This window comes from Camellia sinensis, chromosome 9 (genome assembly GCF_055761805.1).
Source record: "Camellia sinensis isolate YWXY chromosome 9, ASM5576180v1, whole genome shotgun sequence".
NCBI lineage: Eukaryota > Viridiplantae > Streptophyta > Magnoliopsida > Ericales > Theaceae > Camellia > Camellia sinensis.
In genome coordinates, this window is record NC_138969.1 from 24877201 (window position 1) to 24905000 (window position 27800).

General features: G+C 39.9%; 2 protein-coding genes across 2 annotated transcripts in view; both read left to right on the top strand.

Moving 5' to 3' along the window:
• Window positions 1–4983: 4983 nt before the first annotated feature.
• On the top strand, window positions 4984–6582 carry LOC145799301 (uncharacterized). Its single transcript, XM_082888851.1, has 2 exons — window positions 4984–5481; window positions 6550–6582. The coding sequence occupies exons 1-2, from the start codon at window positions 4984–4986 to the stop codon at window positions 6580–6582; spliced, it is 531 nt and encodes a 176-aa protein (XP_082744977.1).
• An 18115-nt stretch (window positions 6583–24697) lies between these two features.
• Window positions 24698–27800, top strand: part of LOC114297395 (auxin response factor 6) — an 8419-nt gene continuing 5316 nt past the window's right edge. Inside the window, exons 1-6 of the mRNA XM_028241807.2 lie at window positions 24698–25809; window positions 26379–26491; window positions 26930–27028; window positions 27111–27167; window positions 27255–27413; window positions 27511–27595. Of these exons, the coding sequence (XP_028097608.2) occupies window positions 25770–25809; window positions 26379–26491; window positions 26930–27028; window positions 27111–27167; window positions 27255–27413; window positions 27511–27595 (553 nt within the window). The 5' untranslated portion in view covers window positions 24698–25769. The remainder of the gene's footprint in view (window positions 25810–26378; window positions 26492–26929; window positions 27029–27110; window positions 27168–27254; window positions 27414–27510; window positions 27596–27800) is intronic.

Genomic DNA, 27800 nt, shown 5'->3' on the forward strand with positions numbered 1-27800 from the left:
TTCTTTTACATTTTCAGGCAAGGGATAAAATAAAATTCAAAAAATCTTTGCTAAAGTAGGGAAAATATATCTTATTATTACCCTTTAAGGTGGCAATGGAATGGCCACGTAGGTCATGGTTGTCCATTTTATGCATGGGCCTATATACATATATTTGCATTATTATTGAGTTGTGACTTGTGACCTACGACCAACTTCTTCATAAATCCTCCCTAGTTAAATTGTACACTAAAATTCAATTCCCTAAATATAAAAATAAATTGTAAAGTAAATTTGATAGGCTTAAATCTGATAATTACTTAGTATATATGAGACAATATATATTTGAAAAATAAAATCCAAGACATCATCATGTAGCATTTTCCAATAAAAAAATAACACCTAAAGTCCAACACTGAATTTGAAAATTATTCGGTTGCCCGAGGGTAGTACATGATTCATGCCACAAGCCAATCGCAAAAATCATAGTCATTTGTTGTTCTTCTGTCATCTAATATAAAATTATGAATTTCACCTTCTCCAATGATCAAAATCATGAGATATCACCTAATCGTGCCCCGTGAACATGGAATAACTTCTTCTTGAAATCATGCCCTCATATATGTGTGGTGGGTCATTGTGAATAGATATGGAACCAAAACTATTTACTACGTAGTCAATCATCAACCTTTGGTAAATCAAAGTTGAGAAGATAATATATAGCACTCAATGTCCTCCCTTTGTTTTCTTTTTTCTTTTTCTTTTTTCTCACCAAATAGTACCAAGTACTTGTTTCGTCTATGATCAACAGGTTCCATGATCGAGACAATAGAGAAATCCTTTTCTTTTTTGGTAAGAATATGATTTCATAACCTTGGCCCATACTACAAATAAGTTAAAAAATTATTGAAGTAAGTAGACCCTTTTTAATTTCCATTCACATATATACAGCTGGAAAATCAACCAAGTCACTCAAACTCAACCTAAGGTTTATTTGGCTACAAGTTTTGGTTTGGAATTGGATAGGGAAATAAATGATGTGAATGGGTGGTGTGGTGGTAGGGTAGCTAGTGGAAAGGGTGTTTGGTGGTATGGGGTGATTGGTAAAGGAGGTGCATGGTGGTGGGGATGGCTGAAGGGGGTAGTATTTGGTGGTGTGCGATTGTAGGATAAAGAGATGCATAGCAGTCAAGGTGGTGCTTGGTGGTGGGAGGTGACAGATGAAGGATGGTGATGGCTGGTGTTGAAAAGAGATGCAAAGAAAATAGAGGAAAAAGAAGTAGTGAAATGTCTATTCTACCCTTAAAAAATCGCCTTGTGTTGTGGATGTAATCATTTTTGAATAAATTATACGTTGTACCTTTTATGTTTGACCACTTTTCTACTGTGATCATTAATTATTATTTTTTTTATTTTTTTTTTCACTTTAGACTTTCATGTTTCAATTTTTCCTAGTTTACTCTTAAATATAATTTTTGTTAAAAATTAGACTGAAAATGACAAATTAATAGTCACTTGGCATTATTTATAACTCACAACAACATAAATTTAAATCATAATATAATAATATATTTTTTTGTTATGTGATAGCTATTATGACATTTTCTGTCTAGTTTTCAACAAAAATTAGCTTTAGGAGTTGACATGGATAGGCCCACAAGGCACACGGCCCACGGTAAACCACCCCGAACCCAGTGCTTGGGGCCAATGGCACAACCCGGTTGCTTGGGTGACAAGGCCCAGAACAGCTGGAGGCCACCTAGACATGAAGGGCCAACGGCATTTAGGCACACGGCAGGTGGGACACGGGCCACATCAGCAGACAAAGATCTGCAGAGTTATTATCACAACACATCACCATTAATGCAACCCATCACAGCATTTATTACAACAGCACTCCCCGCCGGAACAGAGCCTCCATCACCCTAAACAAGATGAGCTATGGCACAGGCTTTCGGCGAAAAAAGCACGTCACAAGAGACAGGAAAAATGATGACAAAAGGATATAAGCAAGGATAAGAGGAAAAAAAGGAGGTTAAGTTGCTCTCTCTCTTGATCTCTCGATATACAGTCTTTTCATACTCTGCTCTTCTAATTCTTGCACCGGAGGGTTCACTGGGGGACTACCCCGTTCCCCCCCCGAACTGACCGATCGATTCCGACCCGACCGCCCGGTCGGTTCGAGCGGTACACCCCTCTCAACTCCCCTATGGATCACGTCCTAAACCAGATCCAGCGGGATTACCCCCTCAAATGGCCCCTACCGTCCCGAAACCCTTCCACCCGGAAAGATCAGTCCAAATACTGCCGTTTCCACCAAGACCATGGCCATACCACCGACGAGTGCATTAACCTCAAGGACCAGATCGAGACCTTCATCCGCCAGGGCCGTCTCAGCCGATTCACAGACCCCCGTCCCCCACAGCGACAAAGAACTGACCATCCCAGGAACAATCGCCGACGCACACCGCCCCGCAATCCAGACCCACCAAACGAAGGCCGCGATCGCCCCCCACCACAGCCTCGACCTCCGGGCAATCCCCCCCCACCAGTCGGCGAAATTAGAGTCATTTCAGGAGGCCTTGCTTGCGGGGGGCCATCCCGCTCCGCCCAGAAGGCAGAACTCAGAAAAATCAGACAAGGCTCAGACAAAGCAGTAATGACGGTGGACCGACCTCCCAAACAGTCAAAACAATGGATCGAACCCATCACCTTCACTGATACCGACTGTGCCGGAGTCCGTTACCCACACGATGACCCCCTTGTCATTTCCGCCATCCTCTCCAACTACAAAGTCAGACGAGTCCTCATAGACAACGGCAGCTCTTCGGACATCATCTTCCTCAATTGCTTCCGCCAACTCAAGGTTGGGGAAGAGAGCCTGTCCCCTCTCCAAACCCCTCTGGTCGGCTTCACCGGAGACCGAGTAACCTCCATCGGCTCCATCGATCTGCCTATCACCATCGGTGAGCACCCGCGGCAGACCACTAAGCTGCTCACCTTCCTCGTGGTCGACTGCCCCTCCGCTTACAACATCATCCTTGGCCGCACAGCCCTAAATACCTTCCAAGCCATCACTTCCACATACCATCTGGCCATGAAATTTCCCACCGACCTCGGCGTCGGAACCGTCAAAGGCGAACAAACCACAGCCAGGGAGTGTTATGTCGCCTCACTCAAAGAAGTCAAGCTAAAAGAGGCCATGATCATCGAAGGGCTTGACGTCCGAGACGAGGACGAGCTGGTCAGAGGTGAACCTGTAGAGGAACTTGTTGAAGTCAACATTGATCCCACCAATTCAATCAGAACCGCCAAGATCGGCAGCCAATTACCCGCTCAAGCCAAGGCCGACCTTACTGCCCTCTTAACCGAGCACAGAGATGTATTCGCCTGGACTCATTCTGACATGCCAGGCATCGACCCCTCCTTCATAACCCATCGCCTTAGCATCGAACCCCATTTTCGACCCCACCGCCAGAAGCAGCGCATCTTCCATCCGGAGCGCAACACCCTTATAGCCGCCGAAGTTAACAAGCTCCTCGAGGCCCAATTCATCAGAAATGTGGACTATCCTAGGTGGTTGTCCAATGTGGTCCTCGTCCGAAAACACAATGGCAAATGGCGGCTTTGTGTCGACTACTCGGACTTGAACCGAGCATGTCCTAAAGACAGTTACCCCCTCCCTCGCATAGATCTGTTGGTCGACGCCACCGCCGGTCATCAAATGCTCAGCTTCATGGATGCCTTCTCTGGGTACAACCAAATCCTAATGCACACATCCGACCAGGAGCACACATCATTTATTACCGACCGCGGTACTTACCATTATCGGGTAATGCCGTTCGGATTGAAGAATGCTGGGGCCACTTATCAGCGGCTGGTTAACACCATCTTCCATCACCAAATAGGCCGGAATATGGAAGTCTACGTCGACGACATGCTAGTCAAAAGCAAATACTCCTCCGACCACCTCACTGATTTACGAGAAACCTTCACCACCCTGCGTAAGTACCAGATGAAGCTCAACCCAGAGAAGTGCGCGTTCGGTGTAGGATCTGGCAAATTTTTGGGCTTTATGGTCAGCCAACGCGGCATCGAAGCTAACCCTGAGAAGATCAAAGCCTTGGTCGAGATGCAGTCACCTCGGACGGTCAAAGAAGTTCAGAGGCTCACCGGCCGAGTGGCAGCCCTTAACCGCTTCATATCCCGCGCGACAGATAAGTGCTTGCCCTTCTTCAAAGTCCTTCGGCAGACCTTTGAATGGACAACTGAGTCCGAAGAGGCCTTCCAACAGTTAAAGCAATGCATGGCTAACCCCCCCTTCTCTCTCAAGCAATCACGGGTGAGCCTCTCTTTCTCTACCTAGCAGTATCAGAAACCGCAGTCAGTGCGGCTCTCCTCCGAGAAGATGGCTCAGTCCAACGACCGGTCTATTACATTAGCCGAGCTCTCAGGGGCGCGGAACAGAACTACCCCTTGCTGGAAAAACTATCCCTGGCCTTGGTCATTGCCTCTAGACGACTCCGCCCATACTTCCAAGCCCACTCCATAGTGGTCCTCACCGACCAGCCCCTGAAGAAGGTCATGCAGCAACCGGAACTCTCAGGCAGATTGATGCAGTGGTCAGTAGAACTCGGCCAGTTTGACATCTCTTACCGACCTCGGACAGCAATCAAAGGGCAAGCTATAGCTGATTTCATCATGGAATTCACTAAACCGACCCCGACCACCACACCCCCGCCCTTACCAACTCTAACAGAGCCAGAAGACCCTCATTCCTGGACCCTCAATGTCGATGGGTCGTCCCGAAGAGAAGGAAGCGGTGCCGGCATCATCCTCACCTCTCCTGAAGGCGGTCACTTCAAATGTGCCCTCCGTTTCCTGTTTGAAGCAAGCAACAATGAAGCCGAATATGAGGCATTATTAGCAGGACTCCGCCTCGCCAAGGACATAGGGGTCAGCCACCTCCGAGTCTTCAGCGACTCCCAACTCGTCGTCGGTCAAATGACGGGGGATTTTGACGCCAAGGACGATACGATGCGAGCCTACAGAGACCTGGCACTCCCTCTTGCTCGCCTCTTCAATACCTTCCACATCAAACATATTCCTCGGGCAGACAACTCCAAAGCAGACGAAATGGCTCAGCTGGCTTCAGCTGACCATCCTACTCTCAGCCATGACGTCCGCATAGAATACCTACACCACCCGGCCGTTTCACCGAGTTTACAAGCTATACAACACATTCAAAATGAACCTATCCCATGGGCATCCGACATCCTCCTATTCCTGACCACAGGAGCACTCCCAGAGGACCAGCAGCAGGCTTCCAAAGTCCGATCCCGAGCGTCTAATTACGTCATCATCGACGACATATTGTACAAACGCGGTTTCTCCCGGCCATACCTACGCTGCCTCAATCCAGCGCAAGCAACTTACGTAATGCAGGAAATCCATGAGGGGATTTGTGGCAATCACTCAGGAGGCAGGTCCCTTGCCCAGAAGGTACTCCGTACTGGGTATTTTTGGCCAACGCTCAGTCAGGATACGACTGATTTCGTGCTCAAATGCGACAAATGCCAACGCTTCGCCAACATCCCTCATGCTCCTCCTACAGAGTTAATCACACTCTACAGTCCTTACCCGTTTGCCAAATGGGGGATTGACCTGGTCGGTCCCCTTCCCACCGGTCGAGGTCAGACCAAATTCGCAATCGTTGCCATCGATTACTTCACCAAGTGGGTCGAAGCTGAACCCCTTGCCACAATCACCGAGCGGAACACAACCAGGTTTATCTGGCAATCGATCATTTGCCGATTTGGCATCCCTCAAGCCATCATCTCTGACAATGGCAAACAATTCGATAACGCGAAGTACAGAAAATTTTGTGCAGATCTCCAGATCCAACCGTGCTTCTCCTCCCCCGGTCACCCCCAGGCAAACGGCCAAGTTGAAGTCACCAACCGTTCCCTTCTCAAAATCATCAAAACCAAGCTCGAAGCTGCTAAAGGCCTTTGGGCCGAGGAACTGCCCAATGTACTCTGGGCTTACCGAACCACTGCTCGCACCCCCACCGGCGAAACCCCTTTTCGTTTAACATATGGCGCTGAGGCGGTTATCCCGGTAGAGGTCGGCCTCCCCACTCCTAGGGTTTTACACCCGGATCTGGCCTCAGCCGAAGAGCTCCATCGAACACACCTCGATCTAATCGAAGAGCTCAGAGAAACCGCTGCTGTCAGATTGGCTTCTTACCAGCAGAAAATGAGAACACACTACAACCGCCGAGTCTGACCTCGAGAATTCTCCGTCGGGGATCTTGTCTTACGAGAAGTGACTCTCGCCACAAAGAATCCAGCCGAGGGCAAACTGGCAGCCAAATGGGAGGGCCCCTACATCGTCAAAGCCCGACCACGACCAGGCACTTACCGACTCCAAGACATGGAAGGCCGAGACCTGCCCCATCCCTGGAATGCAGAACATCTGAAGCGTTACTATCAATAAGTTCATATTTTTATATTACCAATATTGTTGTATTCCCCTTTTCTTTATATATAAAGCAAATTCCGATTGCAGATCTACACTGTCATAATTCAAATGTTTGTATGACGATCCCAGCAACTCAAAACTTCACAACCTCGGCCAACCTCAGCACTTCAAAGCCTCGGCCAGTCCGAGCACTCGAAGCCTCGGCCAGACCGAGCACTCGAAGCCTCGGCCAGACCGAGCACTCAAAGCCTCGGCCAGACCGAGCACTCAAAGCCCCGGCCAATCCGAGCACTTCAAAGCCTCGGCCAGACCGAGCATTCAAAGCCTCGGCCAGACCGAGCACTCAAAGCCTCGGCCAGACCGAGCACTCAAAGCCTCGGCCAGACCGAGCACTCAAAGCCTCGGCCAGACCGAGCACTCAAAGCCTCGGCCAGACCGAGCACTTCAAAGTCTCGGCCAGTCCGAGCACCTCAAAGCCTCGGCCAGTCCGACCACTTCAAAGCCTCGACCAGTCCGAGCACTTCAAAGCCTCGGCCAGTCCGACCACTTCAAAGCCTCGGTCCTCGGCCAGACCGAGCACTCAAAGCCTCGGCCAGACCGAGCACGTCAGAGCCTCGGCCAGACCAAGCACTTCAAAGCCCCAGCTAGACTGAACACTCGACCAAGCACTCCAAAACCAAACAAGGCTACATCTTTTCACACTTGGTCACATTTTTAAACTTCCCCACAACACTTACTTACTCTTACCTTCATGTTTACACTCTCACTCGTCCGTTTTGAAACCTCCTCATAACACTTACCTTTTTCACATTCACTTTCAAATTTACACTTAACTGTCTAGCTACTACTTGTAACTTACCCTTTACCCTCATTTGTGGACTTTTACTGCACAAAATTTCTTACTCATTTTTACCGCACAAGGTTTTTATTCACTTTTGCTGCACAAACAGTCAGCTGCCAACAGACACAAAATAACATTCGTACACAAATTCATCTTAACCAAACTCTTCACGTATTTATTCATTCACTCATAGAATTACAATGTAAAAAAAAAAAAAAAAAAACAATGCACAAAAATTACAATGTATACACTTAACCAAACCCCACAGAACACGCCCAGCTCTTCTTCTTCTTGGCTACTCTTCCTCGCTGGATGCTAAATCCTCTTCTTCAACGCCTTCGTCCAGGGGGGTCTGGGCCACATCATCTTCGCCGATTGTCACACTACTCAGGTCCAAGTCTGGAAACAGCTCCTCAGCTCTACGCTTGAACATTTTCCAACCACTGTCCCAGTACTCGGCCATTTCATGCTTATAGCAGTCGGACTGCTGGAAGCTTTCAATCACCTCTGATTCTGTCCTACCTCCAGCAGTCTTCCTTGACGGGCCCAACCCCCCAGGCTCTTGACCAGCCAGACTCCTGGCGACAGCAGCATCCACCTCCATTTGAAATTCGGAGGACCCTTTATACTGCTCCACTGCTGCGACGCATAGATCAGGGTAGGCCGCCTTTTCAGACGCCGCCTTCGCCCTCTCCTCGTCCAGCTCCCTTTGCAGAGCCACCCTTCCAGCGGCTGCCGTCATCCTCTCCTCTTCCATCCCCTTCCTCAGACCCTCTAGCTCCGCCGCCATCTTCACCTTCTCCATCTCCCATTCCCTCAGAAGCCTCCCCTTGTCCTCCTCTGCTCTGGTGCGCTCCTCCCCCAGCTCCTTCAGCAGGTCTCCAATTCTGGAGTCCGCTTCATCCTTCTGCCTGACCAGCTCTTCATTGCTGGTCATAGCCTCCTCATGCCTCTCGACCGCCACCGCGCAGGCCTTCTCGGACTCTTCCAATTTTTTGTGCTCACCAGCCAGTTGGAACTCCAGCGACACAACCTTACGGCGTGTGTCCTCCAGTTCCAACTTGACTGCTGGCAGGTCGGCATAGGCAGTCTCCCAGTCGGCACTATCCTCCCTCAACTTGGCCAGCTGGACCCTGACCTCCTCAGCCTTCAACTTGGCGGCCTCAGCTTTCCTGAGAAGAGCCCCCGCTAAGGTAGTCACCTCCATTTGGGCGGAGCATAACCCCCTCAGCAGGTCAGCCTCACTATACCCAGATGCCGCGCGCAGAGCTCCTTCGTCCACAATCCTCACCAGGCGGTCGGCTCCCGCCCTGGCTGGGCCTTCTTCTCCCTCCATCCTCCCAGCTACCGCGCGCGCATGATAAATAGCCGTGGCCACACGAACCCCCCCTTCCTGGGGGTCGGGCCTCCCCTGAACCTGTTCCCTCCCGCTCGGCGCCGCCTCCCCCACCCCAGCCTCCGCTTGTACTGGTGGACCCACCTCCGCAACCTCCACCGTTGGGATGATCTCCACTTCCTCTGGGGCGTCCTTTGCCGCAGACTCCTCTGCATCCGTTGGGGCCACCTTCGCCCTCTTGGCCCCAGACTCCTCTGCAGCCTCCTCTGGAGCCCCCCTCTTCTTCTTCTCCTTCTTTTTCTTCATGACCGTCACAACCCCTCTGGCCTTTTCCTTTATAGGGTCTACAGGCGGCGGAAGCGGCTCAAAGCTACCCAAGTCTTTTTCCCCCAAAGGCCTAGGGCGCGGTCGGATCCTCTCCCGCGAGAGCGGTTCAGCCGGTCGGCCCCTCTGCGCCTCTATCAACTTCGCGGCCTTGGCCATAATGGCTCGATCCTCCATCTCCTGTGCTCTTCTCCTCTCTTCCAACTCCCCCCGGTCGAGGTCTCCACCTTTCGGCTGCGGTCCCAACCCCGCCTCAAACAGTGCTGACGGCTGGACAAGATCGTCCCATCTGGCTTTCTCTCTCTCTCTCCACTCCCTCACTTTCTTCACCCTCTCTTCCGCCACCACCCCCAGCCTAGACTCCATCGACCGATTTGGCACCTTCCACATGGTGCGCACCCCCATCCCCCCATTAACTGACACGAAAAACCACCGTGGCCGCCACCCCTTGATCGACGTAGGCAGCCCCGCCACCAACCCCCTGCCCATCACCGCTTGTAGGGTGACCCACGTTTCTTGCTGCCCCGACGCTTTGTAACATGAGAAGAACTCGTCGATCGTCATGGCCTCTCCTCCATTCGCCTTAGGCCACGCACTCGCACAAGCCATCAGAATCTTCCACGCATTGGGCATCAACTGCCCCGGCGCTACCTCCAGGCGATTTAGCACATCAACCACCACTTGAGGCAATGGCAGCCTCAGCCCCCCTTTCAGCGCCTCCTCGTACAGGGAAAACTCCCCTGGCTTCACCATAGACGGCCTTTCCTCTGACGTCGGCAACCGTAAATCTACCTCCGCCGGAATCTGGTATCGCCCCCTAATCGCCTCCAAATCCGCCACCGTGAGCGTGGATCTGTCCGCCTTAGTGTGCCACTGCCCCGACTCCACCTGGTTTAATGGCTTTGGGGCCAATATCAAGTCCGATGCCTCTGCCCTGTACTGTGCTGCTAACTCCTCCCCATCATCGTCCCCCAACGGGTCTACCCTCACGTTAACTACTCCTTCTTGTGCCATTTCTAGGGCTTGCTCACAAAACACTTCTGACGCAACCACAAGAAAGTTGAGAGAATGCTACACAGATATGTCGCACACCGTGCAAGAGTTGGATATTTTGAGTTCTTGTCCCACGGTAGGTAAAACGCATTATACCTAAAACCTACGGTTTTGCCCGTATTCCACGGATCCACATTAATTTTCACCCGTTTCAAAACCTTTCAAATCAACCGCCAAAACCGCCTTTTCAAAACCCCCCCTGACCTATCGCTTCATTTCCTGCCCCAACGCTTCATCTTCCCCCACGACACTGCCACGTGTATGGCCACGATGCACTGTCCCCTACCCTTACCCTGTCTTTTCCATTTTCACATCAGCACATTTTAGAACCCCACGCCCCCCTGGTCGGCACACCTCACGGTCGACCCCCGCCGCTCGGCCACCCTCGTGGTCGGCCCACCTCACGGCCGACCCCTCCCGCTCGGCTACCCTCATGATCGGCACGTCTCACGGTCGACCCCTGCCGCTCGGCCACCCTCGTGGTCGGCCCACCTCACGGCCGACCCCTCCCGCTCGGCTACCCTCATGATCGGCACGTCTCACGGCCGACCTCTCCCGCTCGGTCACCCCCGTGGTCGCCCCGCCTCACGGTCGACCCCTCCCGCTCGGCCACCCTCGTGATCGGCCCGCCTCACGGTCGACACCTCCCGCTCGGCTCTCCTCGCAATCGGCACACCTTCCAGTCGGCCTCTCCACCCGTTTCACACTTCTCTCCCTTCTCACTATTCCCTTCGTTGGTCTAAAGCTGCACTCGGAAATGGGGGACTACTGACATGGATAGGCCCACAAGGCACACGGCCCACGGTAAACCACCCCGAACCCAGTGCTTGGGGCCAATGGCACAACCCGGTTGCTTGGGTGACAAGGCCCAGAACAGCTGGAGGCCACCTAGACATGAAGGGCCAACGGCATTTAGGCACACGGCAGGTGGGACACGGGCCACATCAGCAGACAAAGATCTGCAGAGTTATTATCACAACACATCACCATTAATGCAACCCATCACAGCATTTATTACAACAGCACTCCCCGCCGGAACAGAGCCTCCATCACCCTAAACAAGATGAGCTATGGCACAGGCTTTCGGCGAAAAAAGCACGTCACAAGAGACAGGAAAAATGATGACAAAAGGATATAAGCAAGGATAAGAGGAAAAAAAGGAGGTTAAGTTGCTCTCTCTCTTGATCTCTCGATATACAGTCTTTTCATACTCTGCTCTTCTAATTCTTGCACCGGAGGGTTCACTGGGGGACTACCCCGTTCCCCCCCTGAACTTGCTTGCAGGTCATCTGACGGAGCCAGCCTTCCTGAGCCGGAGTCTGGAGAACCTGGGCCGGTCCGACCCATCCACCCGGGAATCGATACCTCATCAGGAGTAAACTGAAAAAACTTGAAATATAAAGAGTTAAAGTGAAAAAAAATAAATTTTAAGGATCAAAGCGAGAAAGTAATCAAATATAAAGGAGATAAAGAGTAATTTATCTAATCATTTTTTATCTAAAATTGTTGCTTTACTTATTTAAAAGCAAATCAATCAAGTTATAGAATTTCGTGGACCAAATTAATACAAATGGAAAAGTAGGGAGATTATAGATATAATTTGTCTAAAAAAATAAAATAACCCATTCTTATATTTATTGCAACAAATTAAGATTTTAGAGATAAAAATTTAGGAACGAAATCCTTTTTAGGGACAAATTATTTTAGTTGCAAAAAATATGATATTTGCATTTTCATAAACAAAATTGGACGTTTAGTGATGAATTACTGTTATCTTAGACCAAAATTTTTGTATTTAAAAGTAAACCTTTTGGCACAAAATTGTCTTATCCCTAAATGCATTTACTTGCAATATTTTAAAATTTGTCACTAAAGGCCATTTTTGTACTTTTTAGGACAGTATTTTAGTGAGAACCCTCATTATCATAAGAATTAGTTTTTTAATATCTTTTGTAACAAATTTTTATTTTTAAAGATAAAAAAATTTGTTCCCAAAACCCTTATGTAACGATCGAACGATCCAATGAATTGAACTTGATTCAACTTTTATGTAACAATCCAATGATTCATTTTCAGCAGGAAAAAAAATTTGAACTAAAATTAAAATCTCAAAAGAAAGAAAATGAAAAAGAAAATAAAGGAGACATGTATCTAGTTTGATGTAACAACGTTGGTTTTGTATTCATGTGTCGGCAAGTTCGTATATTATCTCCCAGATTTTTGGGTTGAATAGCGATAGAATTTCTTGGACCTACCTGACTGTTAAATTGAGTGATTTTACTTTTGATATATAGCTATTGAAATTGATCATACAACTAGACACAAAAATAGAATATATTGTTGTACCTATGAGTGAGAAAATAATCACACCACAAACACACAAGTAATAACATACAAAAATTTATGTGGTTCAATAAATTACCTAAGTTCATGGGTAACGGAATTCAGTAAATTTAGAATAAAGAATTACTGCACTCTCTGATCTCTCTCTCTCTCTTCTCTGTATTTTCTCTTCAATTCACCATACATGAACCTCTCCCATTCACTACTCTTTTATAGATACAATAGGAGAGTCAAAATCTCCATAGCCATCGACAGGCCACCGACAACATTTACAGCGGATATCAACAAGATTTGAAGATCAGCCACCTTACTATAGAGTAGCTCGGCTGAATTTTTAGTCCGAAACTTCAGCTCCTTCATTTGTCTTTAATTAGCAGTTATTGTTGACTTTAGTAAATCAAAGCCAATCTTCAACATATATATATATATATATATATATGAAAAAATAAGATTTACAAATTATAATTTTAAAAAAAATTGATTTGTCAATTTACATCAAATGTCCCACTCCATAACTGATTTCTATATTTATAGATTTATTAATTTTGATTGATTGACATGTATGTAAAGTGATTAGGTACGAAGGGGGACATGAGGTAGATCTCATCTGCAGAGACCGTGAATTAGATCGGATTTAAACGGATTAAAATCAATTAAAAACTATAAAATACAAGACTCAATTCATTAGGTAACTTATTTGAATATTACTTAATGTAAGAACCCAAAAAACAAAAAAAAAAACAAAAACTGGTCAAATTAAAAAACTATTACAATTGGTCAATTAAAATTTCATAAGAAATTCCATAAGAAACATTAATCACTTTTCTCCACAGAACTGCTTTTAGCATTATAATATGATTCCACACCAATTAAGGTAAATTTGAATAGCTTACTATGTGATTTGTTTACAATTCTAGATGTATGGAAAGATATAAATAAAAAAAATTTATTTAAATTTGACTTGATTAAAACTCATTTGAAATCAGCTCGAAAGGTAAACATGCTAAATCTAAACATATTTTGAAATTTGATAAATTTTGAAGTCTAAGTTCAAATAACCAACTAGTCAGCTCATTTACAACCCGACTTGTCAAAAGGAAAAACAATTGAATGAAATATAAACTATTCTTTTGTTTTTATCCTTCTGTTTTCTTTTTTTCGCTCTCCACAAATTCAAAATTTAAACACAACATTATAAATTTTTTGACTTAATACAAAAGGACTTTTTGCAATCAATCCCACAACTAAACATTTTTGTAACATTGTTACCATAATTGCACAAGACAATAGCTTTGGCCTTTACAATAATTGGAGTTTCCATAGTTTGACATATATTTGGAAAGAATATAAGCTTTAGGTGTGTTTTTTTTAATATAATTTTCTATGGGTATACGTTTACATGTGCTCTTGCCAACTTTTAAAGCAAATTGAACCTCCTTTAGACATGGGTTATTCATTCATTTTTATAGCCGTATATGCTAAATAAAAGCTCTTTGTAAATGGTTGGCACTTGAAACATGCTTTTTGTGTGGTGATTTGTGACAAGAAAGCCATGAGTGACACAATTTCATTTGCTTTTGTGCGAGTTATTGATGATAACCACACCAAAAAAAAAAAAAAAAAAAAGAGTAGATAGAAGTACTATTATGGCTATAAGCATTCCACTTTGAATTTAGTATGGGATAAATTTTATTTTATTTCTCTGTAATTTTATTTAACGTGAAGTTTGTCTTTTAACATTTAAAAATAAGCACTTAAATCTCACTAATTTGTAAATTGCAATGTATTGTATTGTTAATAACTTGAATGAAAAAAAAAACAAAAAAAAAAAAACTTTTGTACATAAGTATTCTTATTTAATAACTTTATTGTGTAAATTAGAGGCATTTTTGATGTTTTTGTGACTCAAAATGCATGTTATCACTTCTGTTTAGTTTACCTCCTAATATTTGGATATGAGCGCATAATCCTCTTGCGTGTTTTACATTTACTGCTAAGTTTGACAAAGGGCCTGATGGTGCCTTTTAGTATGTAAAACTACAAAAGAATATGTGTTTATTTTGGAATGATAAGGAATAAAATACACATATAGTAAATCGTAAGTGATAAAGTGAAATTCGTCATTTCGTATATTCAATGAGAATGTCATAGTAGGATAGAGTAACATTTTGATAGAGAAAATAACTTTTATATAGTCCAGTCATGTTATGACTGAATCGTATAGTTTTTAATTATGAATGTTTTTTAATCAACTAATAAGAGATTAATTATAAATATGTCTGTAAAAAGTAGTTGTAATTGGTAAAAGCTTTATCATTTCCTTCATGCTCAATGGCTTTATTCCAAACACATTGAAAACTCTGGACTGTTTTGGAGGGAATGTCAGTGTCCAAACATATTGCTTGGCTTTGCCTTCTCAATAAAAAAAAGTATAAATAACTTTTATTTCCTATAATATCTAATGAGATTGAAAAAAGTATAAATAACTTTTATTTCCTATAATATCTAATGAGATTGACACTTCACTCTCAATCTCTTTGTTGGGTCCTCCCAAATAATTCTCCATTAAATTGAGTGGACCTCATAAGAAAGAATGAATACTACATTACCTTGCTTGAAGTCAGTATAAAAAGAATAATATAGTGCTATATATCTATATAAAAAAAATCACAAAAATAATTATAGAAAAATTAATGTAGTTCAGATATATACTTCGAGTGTGATTCCTATTACACTTAGAATAAATCCACGCTGCACATGCATTAAGACTTCTTTTCATTATTTTTTGTTGGTGATAATTACAAATAAAACACAAGAAAATACAAAAAATAAAGTTACAATAATTATTGAAAGGGCTGAGGCGCGGGAAATTCGCTATCTTTTAGGAGATTCAAGTCCTCTGCGGTTAGACAAAGTCTCACACTGGTGCAGCAGAAAAACCTTGACTTGTCCTCCCAGGATACAACAGCCCGACTAAGTCGTATGGTTAAGCAATACTACACAATTGGTTGAACCCAAAACTTTATCATATACACCATTTTTATTTGCTTGATAATCTCACACTAGAAATAACAAAGGAACAAAACTTCTAAGGAACAAAAACTTCTTCTCTCGTGTCTATTTAAGATATGACATATGTTCAAAATATATAGAAAAGAAAACTTAATAAGCAAGGTTCTTGATGGATAAGATAACAAGAGACTTGACCAAGACCTTGGAATGGATAGGAATGAGAAGACTTGACGAATAGTTAGATGGATAAGTCTAGCAAAGACTTGGAGAAGACTTGGATAGATAAGGCTAGCAAAGACTTGGAGAAGACTTATCTTGGAGTTCGGAAGATCATTATAATATTAAAATATCTGCTAACATTCCCCCACCTATTTTAATATTATAGGTAACAAAAACTGTGATTATTAGGCAAATAAGTATATTATGCATCATGGTAGGTGTGCTCTGCATTGAACCCCATTAGTGAAACAATAATATCTACTCCAGAGCCAATAGTATGCTCAACATTGAACTATGACTACTTAAGGGAAATAAATAATTATTGCACACACATAATATTCCAGGTGTTCACAAAAGCTTTAAATGCCAGCACATTACGGCCTTGTGCGATCCCAGGATTCATGAGTGTATTTAAGAATTTGCTCAAATCTCATAGGTAGCGGCCCCACTACCACGCTCACATAAGTGAATTCTGTCAAGGGTGCTCCTGTAACTATGACACCCCACTCAATAAGAGCTATAGAAATTCATTAAGAGTTTTTTAATAACTCAACCTCTACAACGTTATAGGATAAATGCACTTACATCATAAGGATGGGTAAAAATTAATTTAGTGCATTTCTCATGGCCATCATATGATCGTTTTTCTCATTGAACCCAGTTACAGGATCTCTGGTCCCTGGGTTGAGTATCCTCATACATGGCTCCTAGGGGTGTGCACGGTGCGGGTCGGTGCAGTTTGAGAGAAAAATAGAAACTGTATGGCGGGTGGCGGATTGATAAAAATGTCACTAGAATTTGCCATTTTCCTTATCAAAAATCGGCGGTTCGGTTGGCAAATAATGGCGGATTTGCCTTGGCGGTTTGGGCGGATTGACGGTTTATAAAAAATATAATTCAAATTACAAAACTAAAATCAAAGAGTAAAAAAAAGACGAAAGATACCGTGATGTTAAGCATCTTGCGAAGTTTTTCTTCTGATGCAGCAAGTGTAGCAACAACATGATAATATCAACGACTATGCCATCAGTTCATTACAAGCATCTGTGGAAGGTACAATGATCAAATACAATACATAAAATTCTCCTCGAGCAGTAATGTAATACTATATTCTAAGGTATAGAACAACAAGCAAACTTAAGTAAAAAAGAATTTTTAGAATCTTATAAAACATGATTTAATAGCGGTGCGGGTCGGTGCGGTTTGGAAGAAAAATAGAAACCGGCAGATTGATAAAAGTGTCACTAGAATTTGTTATTTTTCTTATCAAAAACCGGCGGTTCAATTGGCAAATAATAACAAATTTGCCTTGGCGGTGCGGTTCGGTGCGGTTTTGGCGGTTTCGGTAGTTTCGGCGGTATTATGCACACCCCTAATGGCTCCTGCTATATTCAATGGGCTTCAATCCCATCTCCCTTGATGTATTCTAGACTCTATCTCTTGCTAAGGCCTTAGTTAATGGATCTGCAAGATTATCACCAGATTTAATATAATCCACATTTATGATGCCATTAGTCATATAAGATCTCGCAGTACTGCGTTTTCTTCTGATAGGTCTGGATTTATCGTTATAATAACGGTTATTAACTCGACCAATTGCTGCGGTGCTATCACAATGAATCAATATAGGTGGAATCGGTTTTTCCCAACAAGAGATTTCATTTAACAAATCTCTCAACCAATTTGCTTCTTCACTAACTGTAGCTAAAGCAATAAGCTCAGCCTCCATTGTTGAATTAGCAATAATGGTTTGTTTTTTTGATTTCCAACTTCTAGCACCACCTCCCAATGTAAATAAGTAACCAGTGGTTGATAATGAATCACCTGACAATGTGTTCCAATCGGCACCACTGTAACTTTCAAGTATTGCAGGATACTTATTATAAAACAAGTCATATTTTATGGTACCAGATAAATATTTCATAATACGCTCAATGGCTAGGCTTGCTAGTAAACCTGCTAAGTACTCCAACTGCATATGCAATGTCAGGTCTAGTACAATCAGTCGCATAACGCAAGCTACCAATCATACGAGCATATTCCTTTTGATTAATTACATCCTTATCATTTTCAACAAGAAATAAATGCACATGAGGATCAAAAGGAGTAAGAACATGCTTACAGTTATAAAAATTATATTTTCTCAACATAATGCGACTGATCAAGAAATATACCATCACAGGTTTTGGTAATTTTCATTCCCGAAATATAATTAGCCTCACCAAGATCTTTCATATCAAAATGGCTACTAAGCATATTTTTAATTTCCACGATGATATGCAAATTAGAGCCAAATATAAGTAAATTATCCACATAGAGACTAATAATGACATGTGAATTTTCTTCAGATTTATAGTAGATGCATTTATCACATTCATTCGTTTTATAGCCATTCTCAATCATGCAAGAATCAAATTTCTCATGCCACTGTTTAGGGGCCTGTTTTAAGCCATAGAGGGATTTAACTAGCTTGCACACTTTGCTTTCTTGACCGGGTTCCACAAAACCCTCAGGTTGATCCATATAGATTTCTTCACCCAGGTCTCCATTTAAAAAGACTGTTTTAACATCCATTTGATGAATTTTAAGATCATGAATTGCAGCCACTGCAATTAATAATCTAATGGATGTAACTCTAGTAACCGAAGAAAATGTATCAAAAAAGTCAAGATCTGCTTGTTGTTTAAAACCTTTTGCAACAAGCCTTGCTTTATATTTATCAATAGTTCCATCCGGTTTAAGTTTTTTTTTCTCAAAACCCATTTATAGCCAATAGTTTTACAACCTGGTGATAAATCTACTAATACCCAAGTTTTATTGGATAATAATGATTCCATCTCATCATTTACAGCCTCGTTCCAAAAAATAGAGTCAGGAGATGCCAAAACTTCTTGTAAAGTTAATGGAGTTTCCTCCACATTAAAAACATGATAATCAGGGCCAAAATATTTTTCTAATCTGGCTCTTTTACTCCTTCTAAGTTCAAAAACTATAGGATCTTGGTTTTGTAAAAGAGGAGTAAAGGAACCGGTTTCAGATAAAATATTTTCTTGATAATTTTGACTCCCACCATTTTTAGATTTAAAAGGAAATTTTTCTTCATGAAAAATTGCATCATCTGATTCAAAAATTATTTTGTTTTCCATATCAAAAAATCTATAGGCTGTACTATTTGTTGCATATCCAAGAAAAGCACAAGTGGCAGCTTTTACACCTAATTTAGGTCTTTTAGGGTCCACCAGTCTAACAAAAGCTAGACAACCCCAAACCCTCAAATACCTCAAATTTGGCTTATGCCCTTTCCACAACTCAAAAGGTGTAACTTTTGTTTTTTTATGTGACACTCTTTTCATAACATAACATGCAGTTAAAATTGTTTCTCCCCACAAATTTGAAGAAGCACCTGCTTTAATTAGCATAGCATTTGTTAAATCAGTTAAAGTTCTATTTTTCTTTTCTGCTACACCATTAGATGCAGGTGAATATGGTGGAGTAGTTTTATGGATTATTCCCAAAGACTGAGCAAACGAGTTGAATCCAAAAGATTCATACTCCCGGCCTCTATCACTCCTATACCTTTTAATTTTTTTACCGAATTGATTTTTAACTTCAAGAAGGAATTCTTTAAATTTTTCAAAAGCATCACTTTTATTTTTCAACAAGTATACATAAGTGTATTTTGAAAAATCATCAATAAAAGTGATAAAATATCTATTTCCACCATGTGTTAAAATTCCTTCAAATTCACATAAATCAGTGTGAATTAATTCTAACAATTCAGTATTTCTCACCACACTTTTATGAGGCCTTTTAGTTATTGTTGCTTGACTGCAAACTTCACATTTCTCAAACTTATTTGTTAGTCTGGGAATTAATCCTAAACTACTCATGACTCCCACATATCGGCTATTAATATGACACAGACGAGTATGCCAAAAATTCATAGAAGACAACATGTAAATAGAAACATGTGCTTTCTTATTCTCAACATTTAATTTAAACATTCCATCACAGGCATACCCTTTTCCCCACAAATATGCCTTTTTTAGTGATTACATATTGGTCAGATTCAATAGTCTGTTTGAAACCAACTTTGTTGAGCAAATAACTTGACATCAAATTTTTTCTCATGGACGGTGTGTACAATACATATTTTAAAACAAGCACACGTTCAGAGGTAAAATTCAGCTCAACATCCCCACACCTGAGCACCTTGGTTAAACTGGAGTCACCAAGCATAACAGTCCTCTCCTCATTAAAAGGAGTGAAATCTTTGAACCAATCTTTATCATAGCAGACATTCCTATTGGCACTACAGTCTGCCCACCACCCTTCTACAGATTGAACCATAAAAATATTTGTGATCATAGCCACAAATGGTTCCTCGGTAACATTAGCCTGTGGTCGAGACTGTTGTTTTCGAAATTTGCAAGTTCGAGCAATATGCCCACTTTTGCCACACACAAAACATGTCACGTTTGTCAAATCTTGTGAAAGGGGTTCTTGGTTCCATTTCTTTTGCCTCGGGTAATTTTTATTTTGTGGCCTTCCAGTATTTTTCCAAATTTTCTTAGCTGGCTTCAAGTGACTATTTTTATGAAATCGACCTTTAGGTAAAGTATTTCCAGAAGTTAAATTTACCTTTGCAGTGGAATGTTCTTGTGTCATAAGCGCATCTTGTCCTCGTGCTTCTTCCTCCACCCTAATCTGTGTGATTAGAGTCTCCAAGGACGTCTCTTTTTGCTTGTGACGCATTTACTTCTGGAACTCCCTCCAAGATGATGGAAGTTTGTCAACAATACCTGCTACAACAAGATTGTCTCCAATTTTGATGCCTTCAGATCTAACTTCAGCTACTAACATCTGAAAATCTTGAATTTGCTCCACCACTGATTTTCCACCTATCATCTGATAGCGGAAAAAACGACTTGTAGTATATTTTTTAGTGCCTGCCTCATCAGTGTCAAATTTGTTCTGCAAGGCTTTCCAAATTTTCTTGACAGTGGTGTAAGTAGTATCATAATAATCATAAAATTGATCTGAAAGACAATTCAAAAGATAGTATCGACATTTATACTCATCTGTGTTGTATTTCTCGATTTTTTCAAGATGAGCAGCATACTCCTCGTCGGTCATCTCTTCAGTGGGGACTTTGCTTGGATTTTTCTCGGTCAGGATATAGGCCACCTTGAGGAGACTGAGGTAGAAAAGTACCTTGCCTTTCCATCTCTTGAAATGAGCTTTCTTGAATAGGAAGGACTTGCTGAGATCGTCGGTATTGTCGTTGGGCTTCTCCAGTACTGGCTCCATGAACTTTTACTATTTGAATCTCTTTAAAATTGTTGGTGATAATTACAAATAAAATACCAGAAAATACAAAAAATAAAGTTACAATAATTATTGAAAGGGCTGAGGCGCGGGAAATTTGCTCTCTTTAAGGAGATTCAAGCCCTCTGCGGTTAGACAAAGCCTCACACTGGTGCAGCAGACAAATCTTGACTTGTCCCCCCACGATACAACAGCTCGACTAAGTCGTATAGTTAAGCAATACTGTACAATTGGTTGAACCCAAAGCTTTATCACACACACCCTTTTTATTTGCCTGATAATCTCACACTAGATATAACAAAGGAACAAAACTTCTAAGGAACAAAAACTTCTTCTCTCGTGTCTATTTAAGATATGACATATGTTCAAAATATATAGAAAAGAAAACTTAATAAGCAAGGTTCTTGGTGGATAAGATAACAAGAGACTTGACCAAGACCTTGGAATGGATAGGAATGAGAAGACTTGAAGAAGAGTTAGATGGATAAGTCTAGCAAAGACTTGGAGAAGACTTAGATAAATAAGGCTAGTAAAGACTTGGAGAAGACTTATCTTAGAGCTCGGAAGATCATTATAATATTAAAATACTTGCTAACATTCTCCATTTTTATTTTTAGTTTTTTCTTAAGGTGAGTTTTGATTGTTTCTTTCATCAATAATATAATAAAAAAAAGTTACTCACAAATTCATCAATATATACAGAACAAATTCTAGGTACGAATCAAATTCATTATGAAAGCGTCCCTTAGTTTGGAACAACATCTCCATTCTGGTCTCTTTTTCATTCAAAAACTTTTAAATAAGTCATTTAAAGTTCTCATTGCACTCACCACGCTTTATGTGGCCATGACTAAAACTCAATTTATTAGCTTACAAAGTCAATTTTACTATTTAAAAAAATGTCTTTTAGATTTTTAACTTATTTGCTAAACTCATTTTCAGTTAAAAAGTTAAAATGAGTCAAATTTGCTTATACTAAAAGTTAAAAATTTAAAATATACCAAACAAAATAACTTTTTGAGAAACTAAACTCCACCAAAAAAATAAAAATAAAAAATTTAGTAAATCTTGTATACTATCTCCATCTTGAATAATAGAAATTACCCATTAATTCTTTTTTTCTTTTTTTTCTTCTTCTTCCTCGTTATCATTTTTTTTTATGCTTTTTGCTAGCTTCCAACTTGGACTACCACTACCACTAATCAAAAAGCTGCTTTTGGAAATAGCTTTTTTTTTTTTGTTTTGAAATGCTACAAGATTTATTTTATTTTATTTTACCGATGAAGTAAAATTTTCATTAAAACATAAAAATTAAAAGTACAAAAAAAATAAGATGCACTATAAACTCTCTTAATACCGCTGCTCACACCTTCCAATCAATCTCTCGGCATCACGGTAAAAAAAAACTCCCACCACAAAAGAGGTTTTAATGTTACAATATTTATTTGACTTAGCTTTTTTATTCACATGTGAAATCCCCTACCAAAAGACGTTTTACTTCAAAATTTTTAAAAACAAAGAATTGTTACTGTAAATAATGTTTAAACATAGGCCTTTTTTGAAAAAATAGCTAAAAGTCAAAAATTATTTTTTAATTTATTTTAAGTAATATCATTTTTTTATTTTTTTACACATTTTTTTTAAACAGTCAAAAAATTAACTTTTAACCAATTTTTCAAAACAACCCATAATTAATTTCTTAAATCCAGTAATAATTAATATGAAAGTTATTATAGCGCATACATTAGCATTCAAATCTTATTGATCATAACTAAAAATATTGTTAAAAATACTAAGAGTATTATACACTCGTTTGACATAATAGTTTGGGGTTAAAATAGTCATAAAAAGACAAAATAAATTAAAAAACGAATAAGATAAAGAGTGATTCTACTTAAAAAACTTAATCATAATCATTTTATTTTTTCTTTTATAAAAATCAAAAAAATTTAAAAATTCATATCAAACCAGACTTTTTAGCTTAAACTAAAATAACTAAAGGTCAACCTATATTCCAAATCAATGCTATTATTGGTGTATTCATTATCACGACCATGAAAGTTAAGTAGTTAGTTAATTCCTTGTTTGGAAACCTTAGTTTTTAGTTAAAAATCAAAAAATTATTACAAATGCATAAAATTATTATTTCATTTTTTTGTACATATTTTTATAAATAAAAAAAATCACAAAAAAAAAAAAAAAATCTCAAAATATTGTGTTAAATTGTAATGAGTTCATTGTCACGATTCAACTAGCTGATGGGTGTGATTGGTGTCAGTTTGGGGTTTGTATGTAATTTTCTAACATATTTGATATATTTATACATTCTCACTTTTAATTTAACACACAAATTAATTTATACCTATTTTTATTAAGTAAAATTAATAAAAATAAATAAATATTTTAGTTATTAAAATGAAAAGGGCATTATAGATATTTTATGTATATCTACATTGAGTTTAATAATTTTAATTTTTTTTTAGGTCAATTTTACATAACAAAAATAGACGAATTGCTTAGATTGAAAATAAATCAGAAGATAAGTATTTAAATTGACAAAATTAAAAATTTAGAATTTATTTGTTACAATGTTCAAATCCTGAATTTTTTCTTCATGTAATTTTCTCATATTTTTTTGAAGTGAAAATGATTTATAAAAGTAAAAAAAAAAATAATTATTTTTATCAAATTAAAACGAATAAATTATAAATACACCCTGAGATTTGCTTAAAATATGAATTGTTACTTGTGGTTTCAAAAACTATATACTCCATTGTTAGAATTTTTTATTAACAGAATTAATTGAAAAAATAAAATTTCTAATTATTTTCTTATGCAATAATAAAATTATTAGAATTATTAATTGAAATAAATTTTGACAAAAATAAAAACTATTAATTGACTTGATAACTTATTAATAAAATATACCATATCTTATGAAATTTAAAACCTCAAAAGCTGAAATGCAATTTTCAAAATTATAAAGAATAATATATTTTAAACAAATTTTAAGAGTGTATTTATAATGGAATTGGCTTCTTTTCAATCCCAAATCAAATTAGAGAGATGTTGTCCGGTTTATTGGGCTTATTTTTTTGTCCCGTTTTGATAATTTAAATCATTCACATTTTAAGATTTTTCGAGTAAATCATTCTACAAAAAATTAAGTCGATCAAATAACAAAAATATGTATTTTGATTAATTTTATATAAGAAAGTTGACGATAAAAAAATAAAAAATTCATATAAAATTAATCCAAATACATAATTTTTATAATTTAATTAATTTAATTTTTTTTTTATAAAAATAATATATAAAACGAATTCTAAAATATAAAAAAATGAAACTTAGGCCACACTTGACAGGTGACTTTTTTAATTAAAAAATTACTAAAAAAATTAAAAAGTTAAAGATTTATTTTATTTTTACTTTTTATACATATTTTTATAAAAAATTAAAAAATTATTCTAAATATATTAATTTTTTTACATTATGTTTTAATTAAAAAATTAAAAAATTATTAAAAAAATCTATTCCCAAATAAAGCCTTAAAAATATGCTCTATAAGCCGACTTGGACAGTCGTATTTGATTTGAGACCGGAGAGCTTCCTAATCCATTGATAATTACCCTTAAAAATTAAAAGAAAAAATAATTTTGAAAAAGTTTCTCTCTCTATACATCCCCTCTCTGTGTATTCCGTCTCTCTGTATATATGTACTCTGTATGTACCATGTATAAAAATGACATTGAAAAACAATTGGCTCGTTGGAAAAATAATATCAATTTGTGTACTTTCTTTGATTGATTGGAGCACAGAGGAGTTAATCAGAGAGAGAGAGAGAGCAATCACAAGATTGAAGTATTATAACTGAGTACTATGCACTCTCTCTCACCATTTCCATTCCAAGAAACTATAGCAAAACCCTAGGTTTTCACTTCAATCCCTATATATATATATATATCTGCTGTACGTGTTTGTGTGAAAACTGTGCTTTGGTCCTTAAAAAAAAAAAAAGACAGGAAAAGAAAACTGTGCTTTGTGTTGAGTATCACTGTACGATGTTTCTCTGACCATGCTCGATTCGGCGATTTGACCCTGTGAATTTTTGTTTTTGGGGATCTGGGTTTTTTAGGGTTTTCGTTTTCGGCCCTGCGAATAGCTCAAAATCGGGGATTTCTCTGTCTCCTTGCTTCTGGGTTTGGCTTAGTGAAGCTGAGATCTGAAAAGTTCTTGACTTGGCCTTGATTTGTTGGTTATTGAAGCTTTTGAGCTCAGTACTATTGTCAATTTGGGATTTGGTGAAGTTGAAGCGAGCAATTGGGGCCGTGTGGTGTGTTCTGTTGGGATTTGAGCTGAAATGTGCCGGTTAATTGGGTGAAGAAGGCTTGTCACATGAATTTCTTAGTTGCAGATTGGTGTACTTGGGTTTGGGTGGGGAAGATCAAGTGCGGATGAGGCTGAAATCGATTGTGTTTTGCAGCGAAACCGGTTTCGGTTGAAGATTTGGGAGGGGGGGTGGGGGGTGGGTGGGTTTGTTTCTAGTTTTGTTCATGAACATCTTATTAAGCTCTGTATTCACAAATCATATTTATTTCTTAGCAAAGTGTTTGGTGGGTAGGTGGTGGTGGAGGTGATTTTGAGTACATTCAGATTTGGAGGTGGGTTTTGGGGGCAAAGAGAAAGTAGTATGGTGTTTTTGGGTGGGAAGGAAGTGCAAGAAGAAGGGTTTTTTCAGTTCTTTGGGTGTCAGGTTTGGGGGATTTAGTGCTGAGCTATTGTGGTGTAATTGTTTTTGGCTGCTTTTGTGGTCCAAATTTGGGGTTAGAAGTTATTCTTGAATCTGCTGAAATGAGGCTCTCTTCTGGTTTCACTCAGCAGTCACCTGAAGGTATAACTTGTGTTTGCTTGTATATTCTCTGCTTCCTTTATCCTTTTTTCACTTTAACTTGTTGAATTTAGAGTACTAGTGTCTTAACCCTGTTCTCTTGGTTTAGAGTATTAGTGTCTTAGTTTAGCTGCAAAACCTTCTTGTTCTAGCTTCTGTGGCTGGATTGATTTCTTGGGGGCTCTGCACTAAAATACTGGGATGGGTTGGATCTGAGATATCATTAATTCCACTTTATATTGTTGGGTTTTAGTCTCTTTCCCCTTTTTTCTTTTTCTTTTCTTTTCTTTTTTCTTTTTGCAATTTGGTATGGTCATTTTCCTTTGATTCATGTGCAAGGTGATCTGCTTTCAGCTTAAGAGGACATTTACCATAATGTTTGTGGCTTCATATGATGATTGAGTGGCCAGAGACCCATAATAGGGGACCATTTCTGTCATTGTTTAAAAATTCTGAGATGTCATACTTGCATATTGATTTTCGAATTAGTGGTTATAAATTGTAATTAAGACTTTCAAACCCACTAGTATAGTCCTTTGGAAATTTATGTTGACGTAGAATTGGATCTGCAGGGGAACAGAGATGTCTGAATTCTGAACTTTGGCATGCATGTGCGGGTCCTCTTGTTTCCCTACCTGCTGTTGGAAGCCGCGTGGTATATTTCCCTCAGGGTCACAGTGAACAGGTCCGTCTTCAATGAGTGGTTATGGCCTGCTTCTTGCTTTTAGATTTTGAAGTTTACCCATGGAAGACAATGTGTTGAAGTTTACCCTATAATTTGTTCTTTCTTTCTGAGCAAAGAAAATTCGTTTTGTGTTTGTCTATTTTTGTAAACATCCTTCTTTCTCTTTTTGGAATAAATATCCTGGCATAAGTTAAGCATCCAACAATGATATTTGAATAGCGTTGAACTATATGAAGAGCTTGAATCCTCTACTTCTCCCTGCCCAATAGATCTTAATGCTTGTATGATCTGGGGTGCTTGCATATTTAAATGCCTGTTTGCAGCCTAAACAGTTGGATTTCATGTTAAAAATTGAATGATTATGATTTTAATCAAGGACTGGGTGAGAAATAGAATAATTAATAACGTTCTTCTGCTTATCTTCATAAATCTATGTAGGTTGCTGCATCAACCAACAAGGAAGTGGATGCCCACATACCGAACTACCCAAGCTTACCTCCACAACTTATCTGTCAGCTTCACAATTTGACAATGCATGTAAGGAATCTTTAGTTTTGTTTTCCAGTTCTGGGTACTTTACAGGCAGGTCTCTAGAAACTCAAAATTTTGTTTACTTTAGGCAGACGTGGAGACGGATGAGGTATATGCTCAGATGACCTTGCAGCCACTGAGCCCGGTATGCTAATTTAGCCTAACTAAGTTTTTTTTGCTAGTTGTATGATCTATTTCATTTTTTCTTATTGATATATGAACCCTTTTGTAGCAAGAGCAAAAGGATGCCACCTTCCTTCCAGCAGATTTAGGTACCTCCAGCAAGCAGCCGACAAATTATTTCTGCAAAACATTGACTGCCAGTGATACAAGTACTCATGGAGGATTTTCAGTTCCTCGCCGGGCAGCTGAAAAAGTGTTCCCCCCATTGGTAAGATCATTTTGGCTGCTGTAGACTAGCCTCTCTGTTTTAAGATTTACCTCCACTTGAATCCTTTGTTGTCTAAGATCATATTTCTGATCTACAGGACTTCTCCCAGCAGCCTCCGGCTCAAGAATTAATAGCAAGGGATCTTCATGATAATGAATGGAAATTCAGACATATATTTCGTGGTGAGTTTTCTAGCAAAATTCTTCTTCTCAATGGAAGCTAATTTATATTAGGTGCCATGTTTATGACTTGTTCAGCATTGTTATGTTAGCACCAAAGTTTCTTTCTTTTGTTGGGGATGATACTCAGAAGTTTTTCATTTGACAGTACCACCTAACTGTTGAAAATTTTCAGTTTGGAGTCTTTGGACTAGAAAATTGAACTATT

Coding starts and splice junctions, on each gene's coding strand:
- LOC145799301 (XM_082888851.1), top strand. CDS start 4,984: ATGACGGGGGATTTTGACGCCAAGGACGATACGATGCGAGCCTACAGA. Junction 5,482..6,549: donor GCAGGTCCCTTGCCCAGAAG/GTACTCCGTACT, acceptor TTCCGATTGCAG/ATCTACACTGTCATAATTCA.